General features: G+C 42.9%; 1 protein-coding gene across 2 annotated transcripts in view; it reads right to left on the bottom strand.

Moving 5' to 3' along the window:
- Window positions 1-12907: 12907 nt before the first annotated feature.
- LOC116911377 (quinone oxidoreductase-like protein 2) overlaps window positions 12908-22593 on the bottom strand; it is a 40549-nt gene continuing 30863 nt past the window's right edge. For both annotated transcript variants that reach the window (XM_032915318.1, XM_032915319.1), the window contains one exon: window positions 12908-16011. In XM_032915318.1, coding sequence (XP_032771209.1) covers window positions 15943-16011 — 69 coding nt within the window. In that variant the 3' untranslated portion in view covers window positions 12908-15942. The remainder of the gene's footprint in view (window positions 16012-22593) is intronic.

The raw sequence follows: 22593 nt of genomic DNA, 5'->3' as shown, positions 1-22593 counted from the left end.
TCTTCCCCCTTGTTTGCCTAGGTTTTCCCAGCAGAGAGGTTGGAATTAAAAATATCCATTGGCCAATTCATTAACTACGCTCCGGGTAGACAACAGGTAGTCCCTTTTGAGGTTTCCTGCAAAGCTGGTTAGCAGAGAAAAGAGTCTCCATAAAAAAGAAAGAGAGAGAGAGAGAGAGAGAGAGAGAGAGAGAGAGAGAGAAGAGAAGAGGAGGAGAGGAGGAGAAAGAGAAGAAGAAGAGGAGGAGAGGAGGAGAAAGAAAGAAAGAAAGAAAGAAAGAAAGAAAGAAAGAAAGAAAGAGAGAGAGAGAGAGAGAAGAGAGGAGAAGAGAAGAGAAGAGAAGAGAAGAAAAGAAAAGAAAAGAAAAGAAAAGAAAAGAAAAGAAAAGAAAAAAAAGAAAAGAAAAGAAAAGGAGAAAACACCAACCTGTAAACACATGGTTTAGGAACGCTGCAAACACCGGGAACTCTGGACTCGACTTCAGGATATAAACCTTAGGAGCAGAAGCCTCACAGCCACCGCTTGCTCACTGCTCTGTGCCAAGTCCTCATTTGTCACCGTTGGCAGGCACCATGCCCCTAGTCATCTGTATAGCCTGAGAGCAGAAGTTTCCACACTGTCTCTAAGTCGGCTTTAACCAGCTCGAATCCTCCTTAAAATATTTAACAGGCTCCATCTTCTCCCCAAACACTGTAATTGCCAAGACTCCCTTCATCTCGCCATAATCAAACTTGCCTAAATTCCTATGAAAGTTGAAATTACATGCACATTAGCCACGCATTCCATCCAACAAGGGAAGGTCCCTGCCAGGGTATGCAGTACAAAGTGAGGGTCTAAACCAGCCTTAGCCACCATTGAACTTGAGGGTTTTTGGTTTTGTTTTGTTTTTTGTTTTTTGTTTTTTCAAACAGGAGCCTGTCAAGTTCTTCGCTCTGATGAAACCATGTGCTGGCCTGAACGCCTGTCTTCTCTGGTACAAGCTAAATGCTTTTCAACTGAATCTGTTAGAAGGGTCTCTAGTGAAAATTGCATTTCCTCTTAGTTTTCTTCCGCTTGGCTTTGGTTTGGGAGAAGTTGTTAGCGGTGAAAATAAGTACTTACATCTTTGCTCCTAAATCAGGAGCTGCTGCAGCGGCTTCTGCTACATCCCATCCTGACAGCCTGCTGTTACTCACAGCTGGCAGACACTGCAAGCTGCCGTGCCACGTCAGCCACACGGAACCTTTCTGCTTCAGCAACAGTTTCCCCACGGAATAATTTAGTAGCAGCTCCTGAGGCTGGAAACATGATCTGATCACCTCATGGAGACGGTCCCACTAAAAGGGGCACAACTTCAAAGTACAGAGGGCAACCACACAGCCCTCTGAACACCCCCGATGGAAATTCCAGAAGACACTAAACATCACACTGGCTTTCTTAGCAATCATGACAGCAACTTAGTAAGCGGCCCACCTCAAAACTGTATCAGGATTAATGGTAACTCATATTTTAAAAAAAAATCAATGAGTTTAGAATGGCAAAATATTGAAAAGTTTTTGGCTTAAAAATAGGGGCACGATTGAGTAAATTACTATGACTACGTTGTAAGGCAAGTCTAATAATAACGAACATTTCAGAGCTGACCCCATTAACATATGGCATTTTCTGAGTTGTGACATAGAAAAATTGTATCATCCCTTTTCCCATGTTACACACATATACAATTATGTACGATTATGTAAAAATTACATATCAGTTATGTGCACCTACATTGAAAAAGGTCATAAAAGGTGTGTGGTGGCAGCTGCTAATATTTCCTTCCTTTAAGAAAGCATTGGCAAAAGAGAAGCTACTTTTTCAAAGGCTCCAGCGAAATGGCATCTATTATGTCCTGTTTCTATAAAATAGTCTCTTTGTGAGTAGTGTGTGTGCTTAAAAGAATGTACGTTTATGAAGTGCTAACTAGATACCTTAAAGCAGTGGGATTCTAGACGATTTTTCTTTTACTGTATAGTTTTAAGTGTGTTTCAATTCTGCTCCCTCAGGGGAAACTATTTAGGTAATTGGAAAAGAAAAAAATAATAACGGTGTTTTTATTAAGTGAAAACCATTGGCAAGTGGTAGCTTGCCGGAACCCTTATGCTTCTGAAGCTTTTGCTGAATCTTAAATAGGCTTGGGGATGGGGAGGGGCGCTAGCAGTCGTGTTTGTGGGTTCTTTCCTGTTCCAGACACACTCACAAACGCTAAAGACCTTCTGAGACTTTTCTGGGACAGACAAGTCACACCAGGAAGAATGAAAAACACTGATCTAGTCCTGAGCTCTACAACCCTCCCCTTCAGAAAGGAGTTTATCAGAAGCAAGCTATATCCCCTTGCTCTGAGAAGTGAAAAAGGAACCCCAGACCACAGGCCTACACAGGGATAATGCTGGAAGCGGTGTTCAGCCCAGACTACTTCAAATAATGCTGCCAGGGATGGCGGCAGAATCATTTATGGAAATGCCTGATTCAAAATGATGTTTGGCAGGCCATGAACCAAGCCGTCCTCTATTCCAACAGCAAGAAACTGGACAATGTAAATTCTTACTGATAAATAACCAAATAACAAACAAATGTTTCACAACTAGAACACAGGAGAGAGCCCCCCCCCTTTTTTTTAATGAAACCAAACTGGAAGGCTGGAGAGATGGCTCAGTGGTTAAGAGCATTGACTGCTCTTCCAGAGGTCCTGAGTTCAATTCCCAGCACTCACATGGTGGCTCACAACCATCTGTAATGAGACCTGATGCCCTCTTCTGGTGTTTCTGACACCAGAAGTGGTATGCAACACTGTACTCATATAAATAAATAAATCTTTTTTTTTTAAGTGGGGAGGAATTGAGGAAGCAGAAAAACATGATCAAAATGTATTTATGAGAAAAATTGATCGGTAAGTCAAAGGAAGTATGTGGATAGACAAAATTAAATGAATAACAAATTTCTAACGTGGAAAGTTTAGAAAATTCAAGATGTTCAATCACCATAAGGCCGTGTATCCGATATATCAAGTAAACATATGTGTGACTCAGAAGGCACATGTCACATGCGTGTATTGGCTGGACCAGAAAAGGCTCTCTGTGTCAGACCTGCATAAGGAAGAGCTGCAGCTTCAGGAAAATTGATGAGTTATAGAATTCTTCTAAGATTTATTTTTTTAAAAAAAACTTGTGTCCATTATGAAAGAAAATATAACTTATTCACAGTAGTAGCTTACTCTTTTTTTATTCCTAAAAATAACCCTAGCTGACTGACTTATAAACAGAAATTTATTTTTTTCTAGTTATGGAGACTGGGAAGGCCATAGATATAACTTTTTTCTAGTTCTAATTCTGTCGTGGATTTTTTTTCCTTTGGTTGCATAAAATAAACTCCATACTAAAAGTGTAGAGTCTGATAGAAATCATCACAGCTTCTGCCCATCCTGGGTGCCTATCCTAGCCCGTACAGACACTCATTAGGTTGCACAGACTTTGTTTCTAGTTAATTTTGGTGTGTGATATTCATATTTATTTACAAGTCTTTTATAATAAAAATTTATAATGTAAGGTTTTTTTAATGTTCTGTTACTTTCAACTACAAAAATAACCCAAATAAGTGTGAGATGTGGTGACCACACAACTGTCTTTCTAGCAGAGGTAGGAGGACCCAGAGTTGAAAGCTACCCTGGGATACATAGCAAAATGTTGTCTTAAAAAAAAGCAAACAACATCAAAAAACAACAAAAAGGTATTTTAAGTAGTGATGTTTCGGGTGACTTTTACTTTACTCTCTATATTTGAAAGTAAATTTCTTATTTTTCCCTATGAAAAACTAAGTAATCAGAAAGAAATATAAAGATGTTTGTCTTATGTAAAACTAAATAATAAATAATTATTCACACTAGTGATTTGCTTCTTTTTAAAATCCTAAAAATAACCCTAGCTGACTGGCTTATGAACAAAAATTTATTTTTTTCTAGTTATGGAGACTGGGAAAGCCAGGGTGAAGACACCAGCAGATTTGGTGTGTGTGTGTGTGTGTGTGTGTGTGTGTGTGTGTGTGTGTGTGTGTGTTTTATGAAGCACACTTTCCTCTAGTTGGTTGTCTAAACCATAACTTCATACATGTTGGAATGGTGGGATGATAAAGGCTCCCTCTTCCCCCCTTTAAAAGTACATGAATCTCATTCATGAAACCTTTACCCTCAAGTCCTGATCATGCCCCTGCTGCTGAGGTCACCACGTAGGATGTCAGGATTGTTAACACATGAATTTGGGGGTGACATTTATCCACTAAGGTGTCCTATCATTCTAGATGGAAAGAACTGAAGGTTCAGAGAGGTTAAATAACGTGCCCAAGTCCATACAGTAAAACTCAGGGCCTCGAGATCTGAGATCAAGCCATATTTGCTTTTATTATTAAAAGCGAATGTTACTGTGCGGGTATGGCACTGCCACTGTGATGTGGGCCCTCACACATCACTCATTAATCAAAGAAACGCCTGGTGGAGGCATTGCTAAATCAAGACCTAGCAATTCCTGACCAAAACTGGCTGTCACATGCATATTCTCGCTTTGTATGCAAAAAACACTTCCTTAGATTTATGCAGAGAATACTTAAATCTGACTTATATTTGCATCTTGTCTTGCAATCAACTAACTCTTATTTTGTTAATAACCACTCAACTAAATAACATGTATGATACAAGTAAATACCCATGGAAATCAAGAGGTCCGTCAATGTCCCCGGTATATATGCAGCAAAGATGCACCCAGACATTAATGGCCCTGCATTCCCTGGCTCGGATACCTCAGAGGAATTGACGAAGTTATTCAATCTATCCGCTTATTGCTAAACAACTGAGTAAAGACGGAAATGCTATAGCCGATGTTTTTGGAGTGTGCTGCTTGCCCATGTGTTTGCCAGCATCTTGAGCAGTCTGAAATAAAACTCACAACAGAAAATAAAAATAAACATTTCTCCTCAAAAAGAACTCTAAACTCTATCCCCTAGTGTAAGTTCCTAGTTTATAATGTATTAAAAATTCTCACATTTATCCATGACACTGAGGCAAGTGGTGAATACAAGTCCTGACCTCCCTGGGAGCAATGGTATGTGAGAAGCCCAGGTTTAGAGTCGAGGCAGCAAGTGTGGTGGCCCTGTGTAGCTGTGAAGACATGTGACTAGGCAGGGTGCCTGACTCTGACTACCACTCTCCAACTCCATTTAACTAAATCACTGGGTCTCTCTGAGCCTCAGTTTTCTTATCTATTAAATGGGGTTAACAATAGCCACCCCAAGAGGTACTGTGAAATATACTTGAGTAACTTCAGGCAAAACACTCAGAAACCTGTTGCCGTCTGTGGCTCATGCCTGTCACATAGTATTAGGTTACTTAGTGTTTATCTAATGTTTAGTGTGGACAGCTCTGCGCTATATTTTCTATACAGGTTTATGTCATCAATCCAGCAGTGTTGTGTCGTCTGTCTTCTCTATGACAGGTGAGAAAGGAAAACACAATCTTCACTCAGAAGCTAAGTGCTTGGTTCAAAGTCCCACAGCTAGCCAGCAGAGAACCGGATTTCAAATCCAGTAAAGATCAAGAACTGGAAACCTCAATGTCCTAGCTGACAGCTCAAAACTACAGCTCATAGATTCGTTCCCCTGTTTTCCACTGACTCCCTGAAGGCTTTTTGTGTGCCAGGCACTGTGCTGGTATTGAGCCTTGAGAGATGAACCAGGCAGACCGATGGGAAGCCCTTGCAGAACCTATTCACTATAGAAGGAGATAGGAACCCCGACTACAAAAAAGTAAATGAGTAAAAATGATCATCGAATGTCAGATGATGAGAGTGTTAAAAGACTGTGAGGAAGAGTCAGAAGAGGAACGGCCAGGGCGGGGTTGCCAGCCTCCCTTGGGTAGAAGCCTCAGAGAATACTTCTCCTAGGGGAGATGTAGCCCGTGAGGGGTTTCCATGGTGATGAATGGGTGGAAGTGTCCACAGAGAGTGACTGTGAGTGCAAATGTCTGGAAATGGCGTGGAGTTATCACCATGGTGGAGTGAGAAGCCCAGAGACAGCAGAGGGAGTTGTTTGGTAGCCACAAGTTGTAAAACAGCCCCTCAAAGAATGGGACAGCGACTTAGGTGCAGAGAGAGGATCAGCTGGAGCTCTGGGTCATCTCTAGAGTATGATTGTGACAATGTGTGACTGCGACAGTGCACGAGTGCAACAGTGTGTGAGTGTGACAGTGTATGAGTGTGACAGTATAACAATATGAGACTGTGACAGTGTATGAGTGTGACTGTGTATGACTGCAATGGTGTGAGTGTGACTGTGTGTCACAATGTGTGAGTGTCACAGTGTGTGTGACAGCAATGGTGTGAGTATGACAGTGTGTGAGTGTGACAGTGTGTGAGTGTCATGGTGTATGAGTGTCAGAGTGTGTACAACAGTGTGTGAGTATGACCCGTGTGAGTATAACAGTGTGAGTGTGACAGTGCATGAGTGTGACAGTATGTGAGTATGGCAGTATGTGAATGTGACAGTGTGTGTGTGTCACAAATGTGTGAGTACGACAGTGTGGGTGGGAGAAAAGATGACTAGGAACTAAGCAGGTTGGAGATCTGAGAGCCCCAGCAGAGTTGGCTGGGAAGGAAGGATACAGGCTGGCACTTGCTAGCTGGTCAGCATAGCTGGATAGTGAGGTCAATGTGAGGATATGTCTCAAAAAAAGAAAGAGAGAGAGAGAAGAGGGAGGGGGAAGGAGGGAGGGAGAGAAGGGAGAGAAGGGAGTGGGGAGAGAAAAAAGAAAGGAAAGGTGGACAGGGCTGGAGACGGCCCAGCAGTTGAAATGCTTACAGAGGACCCAGCTTCTGTTCCCAGCATCCACATGATGGCTCACAATCATCTGAAACTCTATTCCAGATAACCAGGCACTTCCTCTGACCTCCACAGGCACCAGGCACATATTGTGCACATCCATAGATGCTGGCAAAATACTCATACACATAAAATAAAATAAATAAACCTTTAAAAATTAAGGAAGAGAGCAATCAAAGAAGACACAGGATGTTAGTCTCTGGCCTCTACATGTATATACACACATACACCAGTGCATAAACCACACATGCCCAATACATACACAGAAGATACACACAGAATTGTGTAGGAATCAGAGGCTTGAAGTCTTTTACTTAGGTAATCACCAATAAAGCATGGCAGGATTGTGACTATAGCCCTTCTGGAGACAGGGATAATCAATTGTATTTCTCCCTTGTGTAGACACAATCACATGTCACTTTATGACAAGGCTACATCCTGAAATGTGCTTTGTGAAGTGACAGTGACCACGCAGACACCAAAGGGCAAACACTCAAACCTACATTGTGTAAGTCAATCACTCACTGCGGTTTCTGCCGCAATCAAGAGCTGTGGTAAGGCCTGAGATGTCTGGTAGGAGGCTGCTGCCTACTGTTTACAGAAAACTCTATCCTAAGTGGAAGGAGGACATTCTAGCATAACACTAAGAAGTACGTGTGGTAGACTGACATGAACCAGAAGCAGTCATGTGTCATTGGCCTGTATGACTGTTGTGTGCTGTACTCTATTCAGCTGACATCACAGTGGGCTTGTTTAAACCATCATCACCACGAGCATGTGAGTGACGCGTCATACTATGATGATCATTCCCTGGCCACAAAGTCACTAGGCAGAAACTTTCAATTCCGTTCCAATATTACAGGACGACTCTGACATCTGTGGTCCACTGTGGGCTGGAGGATGTTATGTGAAGCATGGTTGTGTTTTATTTAGAATCCTAGGCATCATGTTAATTTCCTACAGCTTCCATAAACAAAGTACCATAAACACAGAGACGTAAAACCGTAAGAACTGATTTTCTCATTGTTCCAGAGCCAGAAGTTCAAAACCAAACGTTAACCTTGCCTATTCTCCATGCCGGCTGGCTTCCAACCATCCTGACTGTTTTTGGTTCATGGCTGCAACACTCCACTTTCTGTCTCTGTCTTCATGTGGCAATCTTCGCTCTATGAGCATTCTGTGAGAGCATATGTGCGTGCATGTGTGTGTATTAATTACTTTTCTCATCAATGAGACAAAATACCTGACACAGACATAGGTGGCAGTGTTTATGGCAGTGGGGACATGAGGTGGTCCCCTCACATCTCTAGTGGTGGCTAACTGGGAAACAGAAAAGGCTAGACCAGAAGCAAGGTTGGACCATTGTCCTTAAAAATCTGTTCCTATGGCCCTATCTCCATCAGCAAGGTCCCATATCCAAAGAGGTTTCACAACCTCACAAAACAGTGCTGCCCCCTGAGGACTTCAAACTCAGACGTATGAGGCTGTGGAATACATCTGAACCATTACTGCATAAACGTCTCTTTCCCTAGAATACCTAATCTTTACTGGATTATATATGCAAATATACATGTCCAAAATAATGTTATATTCACAGGTTATAAAGTCCTACAACATCCACATATTCTTTGTATGGAACAATTCAACAAAGGGTTCATGACTTAGAGGCAGTTAGGATCATTCTTACAAGAAGAACACGGGCTCCTTGGGCCACAGTGAAATCTCTCTGCCCCCACAGCTAGAAGAGGGTCAGCAGTGGACTCCTTTGCCAAGCAGAGGAAAGAGTGCTCTAGAAGGGAAGCATGGGGGTGGGAGCGGGGGTCCTTAAACACGCCTGAGGGAAAGAATGGCTGATTCAGGGAAAACCCATCCATAGGATCAATGTAAAGTTCCCATTCAGGACAGGTCAGCGATACCTTCAAATACACAAAGAGCTCATATTTGACGTGAAGCCACGAATTGACAAGGTAATGAGAGTCTTAAAGGACTCCCGCTATCTGCCCATTAGCAGAGCATAGTCAGTGCACATGGAGAGTTAAAGGCAGAGGAAATGGCCTGTGTTGTGGACAAATCCCAAGTTTAGTTAAATGGGATGTGAAGTAGAAACTTAAGGGTTCTTTGTAGAGTCAGTTGTGCTGGATGGTGTTTTGCTGGGGCAAACACATGAAAGAGTATTTTCTTGAAGTGGACACAGGTAAAAGACTAAGACTCGTAAAGAAAAGCTTAGCTAAAGCAGACACAGGAGAGAGGACGTTCTGCTAAAACAAACATGTGAAAGAACACATGATAAATGATTCTTTGCTAACAACATGCATGTATCAGTCTGCTTTACATTGTGTCGTCGAGCTCCATTTGTCCGGACTCAGCAGACTTGAGCTGATTGAATACACATGCTGAGACAAGACCCATGCTAAGGCAAGACCTGTGCAGAGGCAAGGCATGGAGGATCCGTGACGTTTGGAGGGCATAAATAGGACTCAACAGAGGGAGAGAGCTTGGCTTGCTGGTACAGCTAGCCGTGCAATGCTTGTGAGTCTCTTTGCTTCCCTGAGGAAGGTACAGGAGAACTTCTCCTGGTGTTCCTATTGGTCTCTCCTGCTGACTTGAACCGAGGCTGTCTCTACTAGGTGATGTCACCGTTGTTGCTAGCCTAACTCTACTGAACTGAACTGACGTGTTTGTGAGTGGATCAAGCTGCCGCTGCCTGCTAACCTGTGAACTGAACTGCCGACTTCCAGACAACGCAGACGAGATTTACTCCAAAAAAAACCTTTCTAAACAAGTCCACTTCCCCTCTATCCTTTCTTTTCCACTGCCTCTGTTGGTGGTAGGCTACAAGAGAGGTTAAAGCATTTAAGAACCATCGTTAAAAATAAGATTAAAAAAAATTAAAGTTACGGCAATGGGCTCCAGCAACCAATTACCAGGGATTAAGTACCTATTCCTGCAACACTGACATAGAAAAAAAAAAAATGCATAGCCCCAGCCTGCAAGGAATTTATGTACCAGATGGGAATGTGAGCAAATTACAGCCAATATCAAAAGTTCAACTGCGGCTGGCCATGGTGGCTCAGTCTCTTAGTTCCAGCCCTCTGGAGGCAGAGGCTGGTGGGTCTCTATGAGTTCGAGGCCAGCCAGTGCTCCACAGAGAGACCCTGTCTCGAAAAATCGACTAAAATAAAAATCCATCTGTATTATGTAGATAGACCAATATAGAAGCTCAAAAATAGAGATTATTGACCCCATGGTTATCCAATTGGACTATCTGGAGTTTGGTACTTCTTTGGGTCCTTCTCTACCAACCAACTTGTCTAGGCAATGTCCCTTGGCCCCCTCACTGTAAGACTCTAGCGTCTCTGTTTTATGGATGGGAAAACCAAGATTCACAGGTGTGAAGTGATTCACCCAAGATCAGATAACTCTTAACTCAGGAGACTCTTGCCCTGAAATCCAGAGCTTCTCCTACGTTACCCTGAAGGATAAGGGGGGATTAGGGAGGAAGAGAGCACAAGAGGAGCGCTTCGCATACGGGAAATAGGATTAATATTTTATTATTGCATTGAGCTCCTTGGCTCCTGAGAGCCAGCCTGTGTCCCCAGATGAGAAGCCGCTGCCAGTCTCTTAAAATACCTGCTCTTAAACTATCTGGGTCAGTGAAGGGGAGCACTGCAGGCTCTCCTTGTGGATATTTTTAACATTTTAAAAAGAACCTCTAAAAGAGAAGATAGAGCTTAAGTCAGAAAGTTTGTCGTCTGAAAAGGAAACTGTGGAGTAAGAAGTGATGGGTGAGCCGTCCTGACATGGGGCCTAGGGCCAGGGTCCCCACACAGTCACAGAGGAGGCAGACACAGGTCTATAGGCTCACTGGTCAACCAGTCTAGCCTAATCAGAAGGGCCGAGATCCCAGAGACAGCCTGTCTCAAAAATCAAGGCAGATAGCTCGCAAAGGACCCCCACAGTTGACCTCTGGTCTTCACATGCATGTGCACATCTGTGCATGCACACCTGCACACACACATGAAAATTAAAAAAAAAAAGCAAGTTAAATTAAGAAGTGACTCCAGAAGGCCAGGGAGGTCATATTTGCAAGTAGGTTCTCTCATTTTCTCTGTACCTGCTACTCTCAGCATGCCCACTTAGAATCCTTCTTTGAATCAGACAGAGACAGGAAGCCCAATGGCCACCCAATCCCCATGACTTTTTCCTTCAAGACACGGACAATTTTACCACATTATTTTAGGTTACTTTTATGATTCCCCCATGAATCTGACCTGTAATATTGTAAATCTCTCTTTGATTTGATTTGAGTCCTGGCAAACTTTGAGAGTAATAAGATCTTTGTGCTCACCATTCCTGTGTAAAAAGAACTACTATTTTTACTTTGCCCTAAAACTATTTCTTTAAAATGATTTTTAAAAAAAATTTTGTCTTCTTAGTTTTATCCACTGGGACTTAATAAGTTCATATTTTTATCCTATGATTTTCATTATTTCATAAATTTCAATCATGCTCTTTTCTTAGCCTGTGGCTTTCCAGAATGAAGAGCCCTAATTCTTTTTATCACCCCTTCCTTTTTAAAAATATGCTTTTTGCACTCTTGATCAAGTGAGATGTCCTTCTCTAGACCTTGACTGGCTCTGGGTATCTTTGAAGTACATCAAATCACCAGCCCCCATCACTTTGTCTATTATTCTGTATAAAGGGGCACAATGACTTCAGCTACAATGTAAAAGCCTTTTTAGAGACATTTTTTAAAAAAATCAAACAGTCCCTTTGCTCTGTGTCGATTCAACATATGCTGAAAAGGCATGCCTTTTCCTTTGATTCTGAAGTGAAGTTAAACGCACAGATACAAGGCAGTTTGCAAAGCCCTTTCCCTACAGCATCTCCTCTGACCCTCACCTGAACCACAAGATGCAGAAGAATACACACCATTATCCTTACAGGCAAAAGGGAAGATGAGTCTAGCCCAAGAGCAAAGAGCTGGGGCTAGAGCTCCAGCCCCTGGCCCTCCCCGCAGGAGATGGTGCTTCAGTCACTACATGGAACAACCGTCCTTATAACTGCTTGTCACTCATTTTAAATCCCAAGCTGTCCCTCTACAGCTTCTGTCAGTGGTCTTCAAAAGGTCCTCAGAGTCTACACACTCCCCCTTTCTCACATGATAGGGCCATCTCAACCACACCGTGTGTACTCAAGACCACCTGCAGGCAAAAGACTCCCACACGCCTCTCTTCAGAGCACCAAGCAGATACCTAACACTCTTGGAGATCTCAATATGTAAGGAACTCCATCTCTTTAATTATGCCCCTCTCCGTTGCCAAAACCCAACTCTTTCATGGTGAAATGTATGTCCAGAAAGTTGGTGTCACCTTGACACGTTTTCCTCCATTCTGTACCTATATCCAATCCAAGGGCAAGTCCCTTCACCTTCAGCCCCTGCACAGCTCTACACTCCTCCCTGATCTGCTCCCTTCACCCACCCCCCAATAGATGGTGGAAATCTAAAAGGCTATTCTGATCACATCCAATTCCTGCTAAAATACTTCATGGGCCTCCCATTGCTCAAAGTCAAAGTCAAAGTCCTCATTAATTGCCTTCAAACCAATATGTGCCCTGGTCTCTATTTCTAGAACCATCTCGCCATGCTCACTGACCCTGCCCCCATTTTACCTCGCCTGACTCCAGGTTAGCTTTGTTGTGTTTTCTTTTGTTTGCTTGAGACAGAGTCTCGTTCTATAGACCAGGTTGGTCTCGAACTTGGGATGATCATCCTGTTTCTGCCTTCCAAGAGTACCACATCTGGCTTGGGTTTTTTTGCTGTGCTTTACTTAGCTATCTCCTTGCTGAGATTTGTAGCTTCTGTCCACCACAGTCCTTCCTGTGCAGTGCTCGGTACTTCGTACTTGATTCCCCAGCAATGAGAGAGCTCCAGAAAGCAGTGTGTGTCCCATGCAGGCCAGCATCGAAGCAATAAGCTCTGAGATAAAAAAGAACTGGAAAAATCAGAATCCAGCACAAAGAGGACTTTGAAAAAAATCACTTTTATTTGATTCCCTTATATAATCCTTGAAGGAAAATGTAAGAAAGAACAGCCTATTTTTCCTCTAATTTAATAAACTTTTTTAAATGAAATCCAGGCGAGTGGATGAAGACATCTCTATTCCTTCACTTGTTAACAACACATTTGTTATCTTTATCATAGATCAAGTAGAAAAGATTGTTTTCTAGCCTCACACATGTGCATAGGAAGGAATATTACCGAGCACACTGGTAGGAAGCAGATAGTAACAGTCCTCGGATCCGAGAGAAAACTTCACTTTGGTTGCTGACCGTTTGTGGGAGTCAGTGTTGGGGATTGAACCCAAGATCTGACAAGTGCCAAGCAATTGCTCTGCCATGGAGCTATACCCCTCTCCCCAGCCTTTTACACCAGTTTGGAGAAAGAGACATGTGCAAGTGGACCAGGAGACCATTGCTGAAAGGAGAGGCAGGGCCATCGGAGTGATTTCTGCAGCAGCCAGTATCTGAGGAAGAATCGAGAAGTCTGTGAATACAGAATAAACACTGTCACTCGGAGACATATTGATTCCTTTTTCATTCTAATGGCTCAGACGGTAGAACCAGCAGACAATGACTAAAATATGAGTCAGATGCTTTGAAGTCAAATCATTTCACAACAGCAGGAAGATGCAGCAGAGAGATCATTAGAGGGTCTAACCAATACCTGCTAACTCTGAAATCCTTAACGACTGCCTCTCCCATCCACCAGGCTGTTCTGAGGTTAGCAGGCTGGGGACATTCAGTCTTGGCTGTCATGGCACCCACTGGTCAGCCATGCTCCATGGAAAGGCAATCCTGGCTAGAATGTACATTCTTCCCCAATTCTGATTCGTCTTCCTTCTCTTCCATGCACCATCCAGTGGGAATATGTCACACACAGCGACACGTGGCAGAGCCTATGGAAGTACCTTGTAGACCCACAGCAGCCATGTGACAAATTTCCACAGCATCCTTTCCACTTGGCCCTCCTGTTATTTTCTAGGTTTCAAATTCTTTCTTTTAAGCAGTCATCCTTACATTGTTCTTTCAAAACTTGTGTGAAAACAATTTTTGCATATGCATGCGTATGTGGTATATGTGTGTGTGTGTGTAGCATTTGTATTCACATGGGGGGTACACATGTAGTATATGTCATGAGTACGGAAGCCCAATGTCAATGTCAGATGGCTTCCCCAATAACTCTCCACTTTACATGTTGAGGCAGCATCTCTCACTGAACCTGGAGCTTTAGCAATCACTGGTCTCTACCTCCCTAGCACCAGGATTACAGGTCAACTACCACAAATGGCTAGTTTCTGTATAAGGATCTGAACCACAAACCCCCAAAAGGTTTTGTCCACTGAGCCATCCTCCTTCCCCCAAAGATGGCTGTTTTTAAGTGATCTAAGGTACCATACAACAAAACCTCTTGCCACATTTCTTGGCAAAGGACCCAATCAATATACAAAAGGACACACGTGTTGTGTCGAGTACCAGTTTATACTCCATCACACCCACTCCTTTTGGATAATTATCATTCAAGTCCTGGGAGAAACCATCTAGCTGTTTCTCCTTCTACAATGAAGTCATGTCTTGATCAACCCGCTGTAAGTTGAAAGTCACACAACTTAGAATTGCGTTTACTACTTCTGACTTACAGATCATCATAGTTCAGCAACAGGACACAGGGGACTGCCTGGGAGCTGCAGGAGCTGCTGTCCAACATGAAGTAACAAGCGTATTGTAACACAGTGTGTATGGCCAGCATGAGAGCAGGTCAAAAGTCAACATTTCAAGTAAGGCGTCTACTCAACACCTACTGCTTTGAAAGCTGTTGTTCTAGGTTCAGTGAGAGACCCTGCTTCACCACGTGGATAGTGATTAAGGAAGACACTTGACATTGACCTTGGCCTTCCATACCCCCCATACCTATGCCCACACACATGGGAATATAAACGCACACACAATAACCACATACGCCACACACATACATATGCAAAAGGTATATAAGTATATAGTGGGGAAATCACAAATCAAACCATCATAAATCAAGGGGTGTCTGCAGAATGTTCAGCACCTAATGGGTAGGTCTCTCCCGGCAGGCCAGAAAGTACATAGAGCAGTGGCTCCCACCCACTGAGCTTGGCACTCTACACAGGCTGCTCTCTCCCCTGAATCTATCCATTTACTTAAAAGTAATAGTAACACATCATTTTATAAAAAGTTTTATTGTGGCAAAACTTGCCGAACACTTACCATTGAACGCTGTTTAAAACAATTGAACGCGCATACTTCAGTAGTTCGTTATGGCAATCACTCACGACTACCACCCATTTCCACTGATTTTCCATCTTCCCATCTTGAAAGTCCACATGACTTAAGTAACTCCATATCTACCCCCAAAGGGGTGTCACATTTACCAGGATATACTCCAAGGGTGCCCCTGATGACCACCATTCCCCTTTATCGCTTGTCGAACTTGATGGGTGACAGAATCTGATATAAGTGGACTTACAGAAGACATGTCTTTTTCTTTTTTTAATATGTTCTATTTCGTGTAGAATGGCCTTAAAGTTGATACATATTGTAGCAAATCTGTGAATGATGTTCCTCTTTAAGGCTAAAAATATTCTGATGTATGCATATTATACAATACCTATGCAAAGTGTGCATATTTATACATTCACCCGTCAAAGGGCATTGGGGTTGTTTCCAGGGCAACATGTTCTTCATTTAATCCCACAATTTAAGATTCCAGATAAATTAAATTGAATAGCAGAAGGTATAGGAAGTCAGCAGGTGATCCAGACACAGTACCTACTTCTCAAGGAACTCACAGTACCTTTTGCTCACAGATAGGGTTGAGTTTAGGCAAGAACCTCTGTGGTCACACTGATTATGGGCAGCAAGAAAGTGGAAGCAAAGGGAACTGACACCAAGACGTGGCACTTGAGTCACTAAGGATGAGCCCTTTAAAACTTGGGAAGGAGGTCAGACTTGGGAGTCTGCCCAGGTCAGGATTTACTTGAGGGACAGGAGCACCTTGCCCGTGGATTTGCGCTGCATCACATGAAGGAAGGCATCGTTGACCTAAAAGAAATCCAAAATGGAATGTGGTCAGACTTATGCACATTTCAGCAGATATCTGACAGATGATCAATTTTTAAATACTGCTATTGAAGTAGCATGGAAGTAGTAAGTTGCATCTCTATGAACTGTATATAGCCACGCAATGCTAATAAGGTCACCATAAATACGAAGGAATACAATATTTAAGAATAACTGATCTACAGAATTTCTCCTCATCTAAGCTTATGATTTTCAGTGTTGTCAGATAAGTGGCAGCAGGCAGAAAGTCCATGAGCCAGTCCTTATTCTCCTGGAAGATTTTGTACCAGCTTTTGAAAGAATGATATGCTTGAAAGAAGAATCAATAATTTTTAAAATTTTTATCATCTTATTATATCAGTTCTTCTACACCTAAAATTGCAATATATTACAAATCTTTTTTTTAGAAATTTAAGGATGTTGTGTATTTTTTTACTATGTTATTGGGTTCTTATACCTCTACCTCCCTTTCAACACTTACCCCATCCTTTCCAAGCCCCGACATTAGATAGGAGAGAAAGAAAGTTGGAGGGAAAGGGGGTGTAGGCCTCTGTAGGCTACTTCCTGCTGATTAGGGACATCGGGTTCCTAGAGACGAGTCTGATCTTTGTCCTCAGAATATCCAGTAGTCTAGCAAACCAGCTAACCAGCTAACCAGCAATCCATCAATTCATCAATTCATCAATCCAGCAATTCATCAATCCAGCAATCCAGCAATTCATCAATCCAGCAATCCAGCAATTCATCAATCCAGCAAACCAGCAATAGCAAATGCAGAGCAGGAGCCAACATACAGTTACAAGGCCAATTATAAGGCAGCTATAGGAGTGAAAGCAGTGTGGCATTGGTAGAAAAACAGAAAAGTAGATCCATGGAATGGGACAGAGGGCCCCAAAGCAGAACCACACATAGTCAACCAATCTTTAACAGGCGTGACGACGGCTCCATGGAGAAGGGAGAGTGCTTTCAGCAAACAGCACTGGGAACACTGCAGACCCGCACTTGAAATCCAAGTGTGTTTCATTCACGAAATTCACAGAAAGCGTTTAAATTCACAAAAATCACCTCAAACCAGGTGATTTCATAAATCTAAATGTAAAACACAAAACTACACAGCTTCCAAAGACAACACTGGAAAAGAAGTCAGGTTCACTTCGGGTTTCACAGTGAGATTTTGGAGAGAGCACTGAAAGCACAACCATGGGGGACCAATTAGTAAATAAACGTCAGCAGAGCTGCCGACCTTGAGGCTGGTGGGACGACTCAACAGGTAGTGGTGCTTACTGTGCACGCTTGCTGAGCTGAGCTGGGTCCTCAGAACCCACATAAAAGTAGGAGATAACTGACCCTGCAAAGTTGTCCTCTGATCTGCCCATGTGCACTGGGACACATGCATCCACACACACATATAATAATTTTTTCAATTAAAATATTTGGGACGCAGAGATGTCTCAGTCAAGTACTTGCCACAGAAGCATGTAGACTTGAATTAGACCCCGGGACCCACATAAAGAATCTAGCATGTACTTATGATCCCAGATGGTGAGGCAGAGTCATTCTAGCCACAGTGAGCTCCAGGTTCAGTACGGGACTCTGTCTCAAAAGCCAAGGTAGACAGTGATACAGGAAGTCACCAGGCATCCACCTTTTATCTCCACATGCATGCACATATGTGTATATGCACCTACATATATACATGCACACATGCACACATGCACATACACACAAAAAAAGAAAATTAAAAATGTCTACACTAAAGAAGACATTCTTAAACACATAAAAAGACAAGGCATATGTGGCCTTGGAGAAAATCATTGCAAAACATTCACCTAACAAAGGGAATAAATAAAGAGAGAGGTGGGGGCAAGCAGACATTAGATAGAAAGAGAATACTTAAAACTCAAAAGTGAGCAAAAGATCTGAGCAGACATCTTACCAAGGAAGCACACAGATATCAAATAAGCACTAAGACACTCAGTAGGCAGAGATTAGAAGCAAGACGAGACCCACTATACACCGATTAGGATGCTAAGAACCAAGACACTACACCAATAGTGTTGAGAGAGTAGAACAGCAGGGCCTCACTTGCTCTTACTGGGTAAGCAAGGTGCAGACACTGTGGAAGGCTGTGTGGCAGTTTCCCACCAACTCAATCATGCACTCACCCAGCAGTCACATTCCTGGGTCTTCACTCACATGAACTGAAAACTAAGTTAACACGAGCGCACACATGAATGCTCTTAACAATCTCACTCACACCTGGGAAAACCTGGGAGCAACTATGCCCTTCAACAGAGAGTTGGATAGGCAACTTGGAAGACAGGGGTAGGCGAGTCTTAGAGGCCAGCCTGATCTGTGGAGTGCATTCCAAGGCAGCCAGGGATACACAGTGTGACAGAAATACCCTGTCTCAAAGGAAGGACTATCAAGACACAGGAGGCGTTGAAGAACTTTAAATGAATATTGCTAGTATAACAAGAACAGCCTGAAGATGGCTCCAATTACATGACACTCTGAAGATGGCCAAAGCTATAGAGACACCAGGAAGATCGGTGGCTGCCAAAGATACAGGATAAGGGGCTGAACCTGAAGATGTGGATCCCAGAGGATTGTTTAAGGAAGCTATTCTAAGGCTATGCAATAGTGGTTACATCATATTGAACATTTAGCAAACCCACAGAGCTGTACCACACAGAAAGCGCAACTTAATGTGCACTCCCCATTGCAATCAAGACCCTTGGTGTGTAACCGTTGGCTCACTGGTTGTAACAAACACACGAAACCATTGCAAGGTGCTAAGTAAAAGTGGGAGCTTCTGACTGAAAATGGATTGTGAACACTCTCTACTTCCTCTTGAACTTTTCTGTACAACTAAACCCACTTTTGAAATGGTCTACAGATAATGATAAATGCAAGGAATAAAATCAAAAAGCAAAGAATGAAATGAATAACACCATCACTTCTGCAGACAGTATAATAATCTACGTAGGAGGGTTGGGGATTTAGCTCAGTGGTAGAGCGCTTGCCTAGCAAGCACAAGGCCCTGGGTTCAGTCCCCAGCTCCGAAAAAAAGAAAAAAGAAGAAGAAGAAGAAAAAAATAATCTACGTAGGAAAATGAATCAAAGCAACAAAAATAGGAAGACCATCAAACCAATGAAATAAAAGCCACCACTGATATTTCTGTCTCTATAGCAGAAATATCAACGAGCAAATGTAGCAGAAGTAAACTATGTTATCAAAAATCAAGAATAGTGACATTTGTGGAAAACTGGAAAAAATACCCCATAAGATCTTACAGAAAATACTTTAAGCTCTCCTAAAAGACATAAAAGATCTGGCTATATAGTTCTACTTACAGATAGGACAACTTAACAAATATGAAAAGCAAGAACAAAGGTATAAGACACATTTCTATACATTAAAACATACCTCAGTGCTCACACATAAGGGCTATAGGATACTAATATACAAACGAGTATTATATTTGAACCAAGAGAAGACAGAGAGCAGATCTGTGTGTCCTGAAACTTGATGAAAATAGCATTGTGAATCATAGAAAAAGACTGAAGGCTGAGAAAGCTTGCTTGCTACAAATAGGAAGGTAAAAATTAGTTAGTTGGATACTTATAGATTGGTGCCTAGCCCAGTTGTCATCGGAGGCTTCCTCTAGGAGCAGATGCAGAGACGCACAGGCAAACATTAGGGAGAGGGAGAGAGGGAGAGAGGGGAGAGAGGGAGAGAAAGAGAGAGAGAGAGAGAGAGAGAGAGAGAGAGAGAGAGAGAGAGAGAGAGAGAGAGAGAGAAATGGAGGTCTCCATCAGGTACCTCCTCTTGTAATTTGGGAAACCCTGTGGAAGAAGAATTGAAGGAGCCGGAGGAATTGAGAACATTAGGATGGCATAGCCCATAGAATCAACTAACCAGGGCTCCTAGGGGCTCACAGAGACTGAAGCAGCAATCACAGAGCCTGCATTGGTCTGTGCTAAGTCCTCTGCATACATTCTGTGGTTGTTTAGCCTGGGGACTTTTGTGAGATTCATAGCAGCGAGAGTAGGGGTGTCTCTGACTCTTTTGCCTGCTCTTGAGGCCCCTTTCCTCCTACTGGCTTGCTTCGTCCAGCCCTGATATGAGGGTTTGTGCCTGGTCTCATTGTGACTTATTGTGCCATGTTCAGTTGATATCCCTGGGAGGCCTGCTTTGTTCTGAAGGAAAACAGAAGAATGGATCTGGGAGAGAGGGAAAGTGAAGAGGGGGGTGGGGTCTGGGAGGAGTAAAGGGAGGGAAATCTGCAGTCGGGATGGACTGTATGAAGGCAGAATAAATAAATAAGAAAAAAAGGAAACAGTTAGCTGAGATACACACATAAGTAACTTCAGATACAGTTAGTCCTTAAGTGAGGCATAGCACTCTAAATGTGCTGGACCCTGCGTGCTATGCCTACTGTCCCAGTGATTCTGGGGGTTGAGACAGGAAGATAGCTTGAGCACAGTTGTCCAAGGCCAGCCTGGGTAACACCAGCTCTATCTCAGTGGTTCCCAACCTTCCTACCACTGTGACCCTTTACTACAGTTCCGCTATGCTCTGGTGACCCCTTGTTGCTACTTCATAACTAGAATTTTGCTACTGTTATGAGTCATAATGTAAATATCTCATATGCAGGATATCTGAGACTCATAGCAGTGAGAGTAGGGTAATCGTTCACAACCCACAGGATGAAACTATCCTACCTCAACAACTCGAACCTATAAAATTAATAAGCGAGAAAATCATTTTGACCCTGATAAGGAAGGACTTCTAAAACAAGTCTTCCAATCGCAACCATGAAACAAAATATGTTAGAGTAGACTAAATGTAGACAGAGGTAGCAAAGTATGACAGACCAGGAGTTTTCTTGAAACTTATCTGCTCAAAGACTACTTCAGGGATCACACCCTTCTGCAATCATGAGACTGGCTCCTGTGTTTATAAGTGCCAACCTGAATGCTAACAGGATTGCCAGGTGGCCATCTGCATGAGAAATACTGACAAGTATGGAGATGCTTGGTCCCCAACTGGTGGCAATACTTGGGGAAATTATTAAACCTTTTGAGGTGGTACCTTGCTGAGGGAAGTGCGTCACTGGGAAAGGGCTCAGAGGGTTTGTAACCTCACCATGACTCTGGTTCCCTCTCTCTGCTCTGTGTTGGCTATTGGATATGCAACCTCTTAGCTTCCTGTTCCGGTCATGTGCTGCTAAGACTCCCTGCCATCACAGACTCTCTCCATCTGGAGCCAGAAGCTAAATAAATTCATTCTTCCATCAATCACTTTTGGTTGTGGTCTTTATCACAGCAACATAAAGGTGACTGATACACTAGATGACTAACACATCAAATTCCAGAAGCACAGATCACACAAAGAATCACACACATTGGAAAGGAGACAGGAGCCATAACAGAAAGAACTAGAAACCTGAACACCCTCTAAATATAGATCGTGTGGGTCTGAAGTTTGTGAAGTGTTTCTCCTGGGTGAGGGGACACAGAGTTGAGGACAAGTAGGGCCACTATGTTATATCCCTATCCCAGTCAGACAGCAAACATACAGAAATATGCCTAAATGCATTAAAGTTAAGAAATACACATTAAAATCATAAGATGCCTCTTTATGCCTTGTTATTTGGGTGAATATCAGAAATATAGACATTGCTGCATAGCAATAAAATGACAAGTAGACAAGAACTGTCACGCATTTCTGGGAGGGACAAAAAACTCACAGGGTCATTCTAAAGAGTGACCAGCCATCAGGATGAGTAAACATGTGGAACGTAACCCAGCAGTCCTGCTCCTAGGAAAACAGTCCCCACAAAATAATTGCACAAGTCCTTAAGTTTAGACCTATGAAGCTGCCTATTATCACACCTACTATGATGTCATGACATCACCCTGAAGGTTTATCGTGAATGTGTCTACAAACCATGGTGGGTGTGCACCACATGCGTACCACTGCCAAGTTCTGGGAGACAATGGAGGACACAGAGAAGCAATGGTGGCAAAATGGAGGTCTTAAGACAGCATGGCCTCCGAAAGTAAGAAGCAGATCAAGAGCACAGCAGCAGTTGCGTATGTTAAAGATAATGCACAAGTGCGGCCATGTGCTTTATAAGGAAACACAAACCCACAGAAATACATCAGGCCTGCTGCAGAGAAGTGCTTGGGAGGAGGGGAAGAGTGAGGATGGGCAGTGGGGGGGGGGGAAGCACACGGGACCAGAGAAGGTAAACATCTATAGGTATACGGATATAACAGCAGAAGATGAGCCTTGCACAGTCCAACAATGAGTATGTGCTTTGAGAAGAGTCTGCTGGTTAAACAACCCTTCCCATTTGAGATTCTCCCCAAAAACGCACACACAAAATAAATAACTAAAAATAAGCAGAGAAATCAATCAATCATGTCACTCTCTGGGCCGAGTGTAATCTCTGCTTTCAAAAACATCTGCACTGTGGGGCTTTGCGCCTTAGGAGACCTTTCCCCTGTGCAGACAGGCTCCCTGGGAGGAGGCGGAGGAAGTGGAAGACAGAT

Source organism: Rattus rattus, chromosome 10, assembly GCF_011064425.1.
Source record: "Rattus rattus isolate New Zealand chromosome 10, Rrattus_CSIRO_v1, whole genome shotgun sequence".
Taxonomy (NCBI): Eukaryota; Metazoa; Chordata; class Mammalia; order Rodentia; family Muridae; genus Rattus; species Rattus rattus.
Note: the sequence above shows the minus strand (reverse complement) of the source record. Positions and strands in the feature narration are given on the sequence as shown.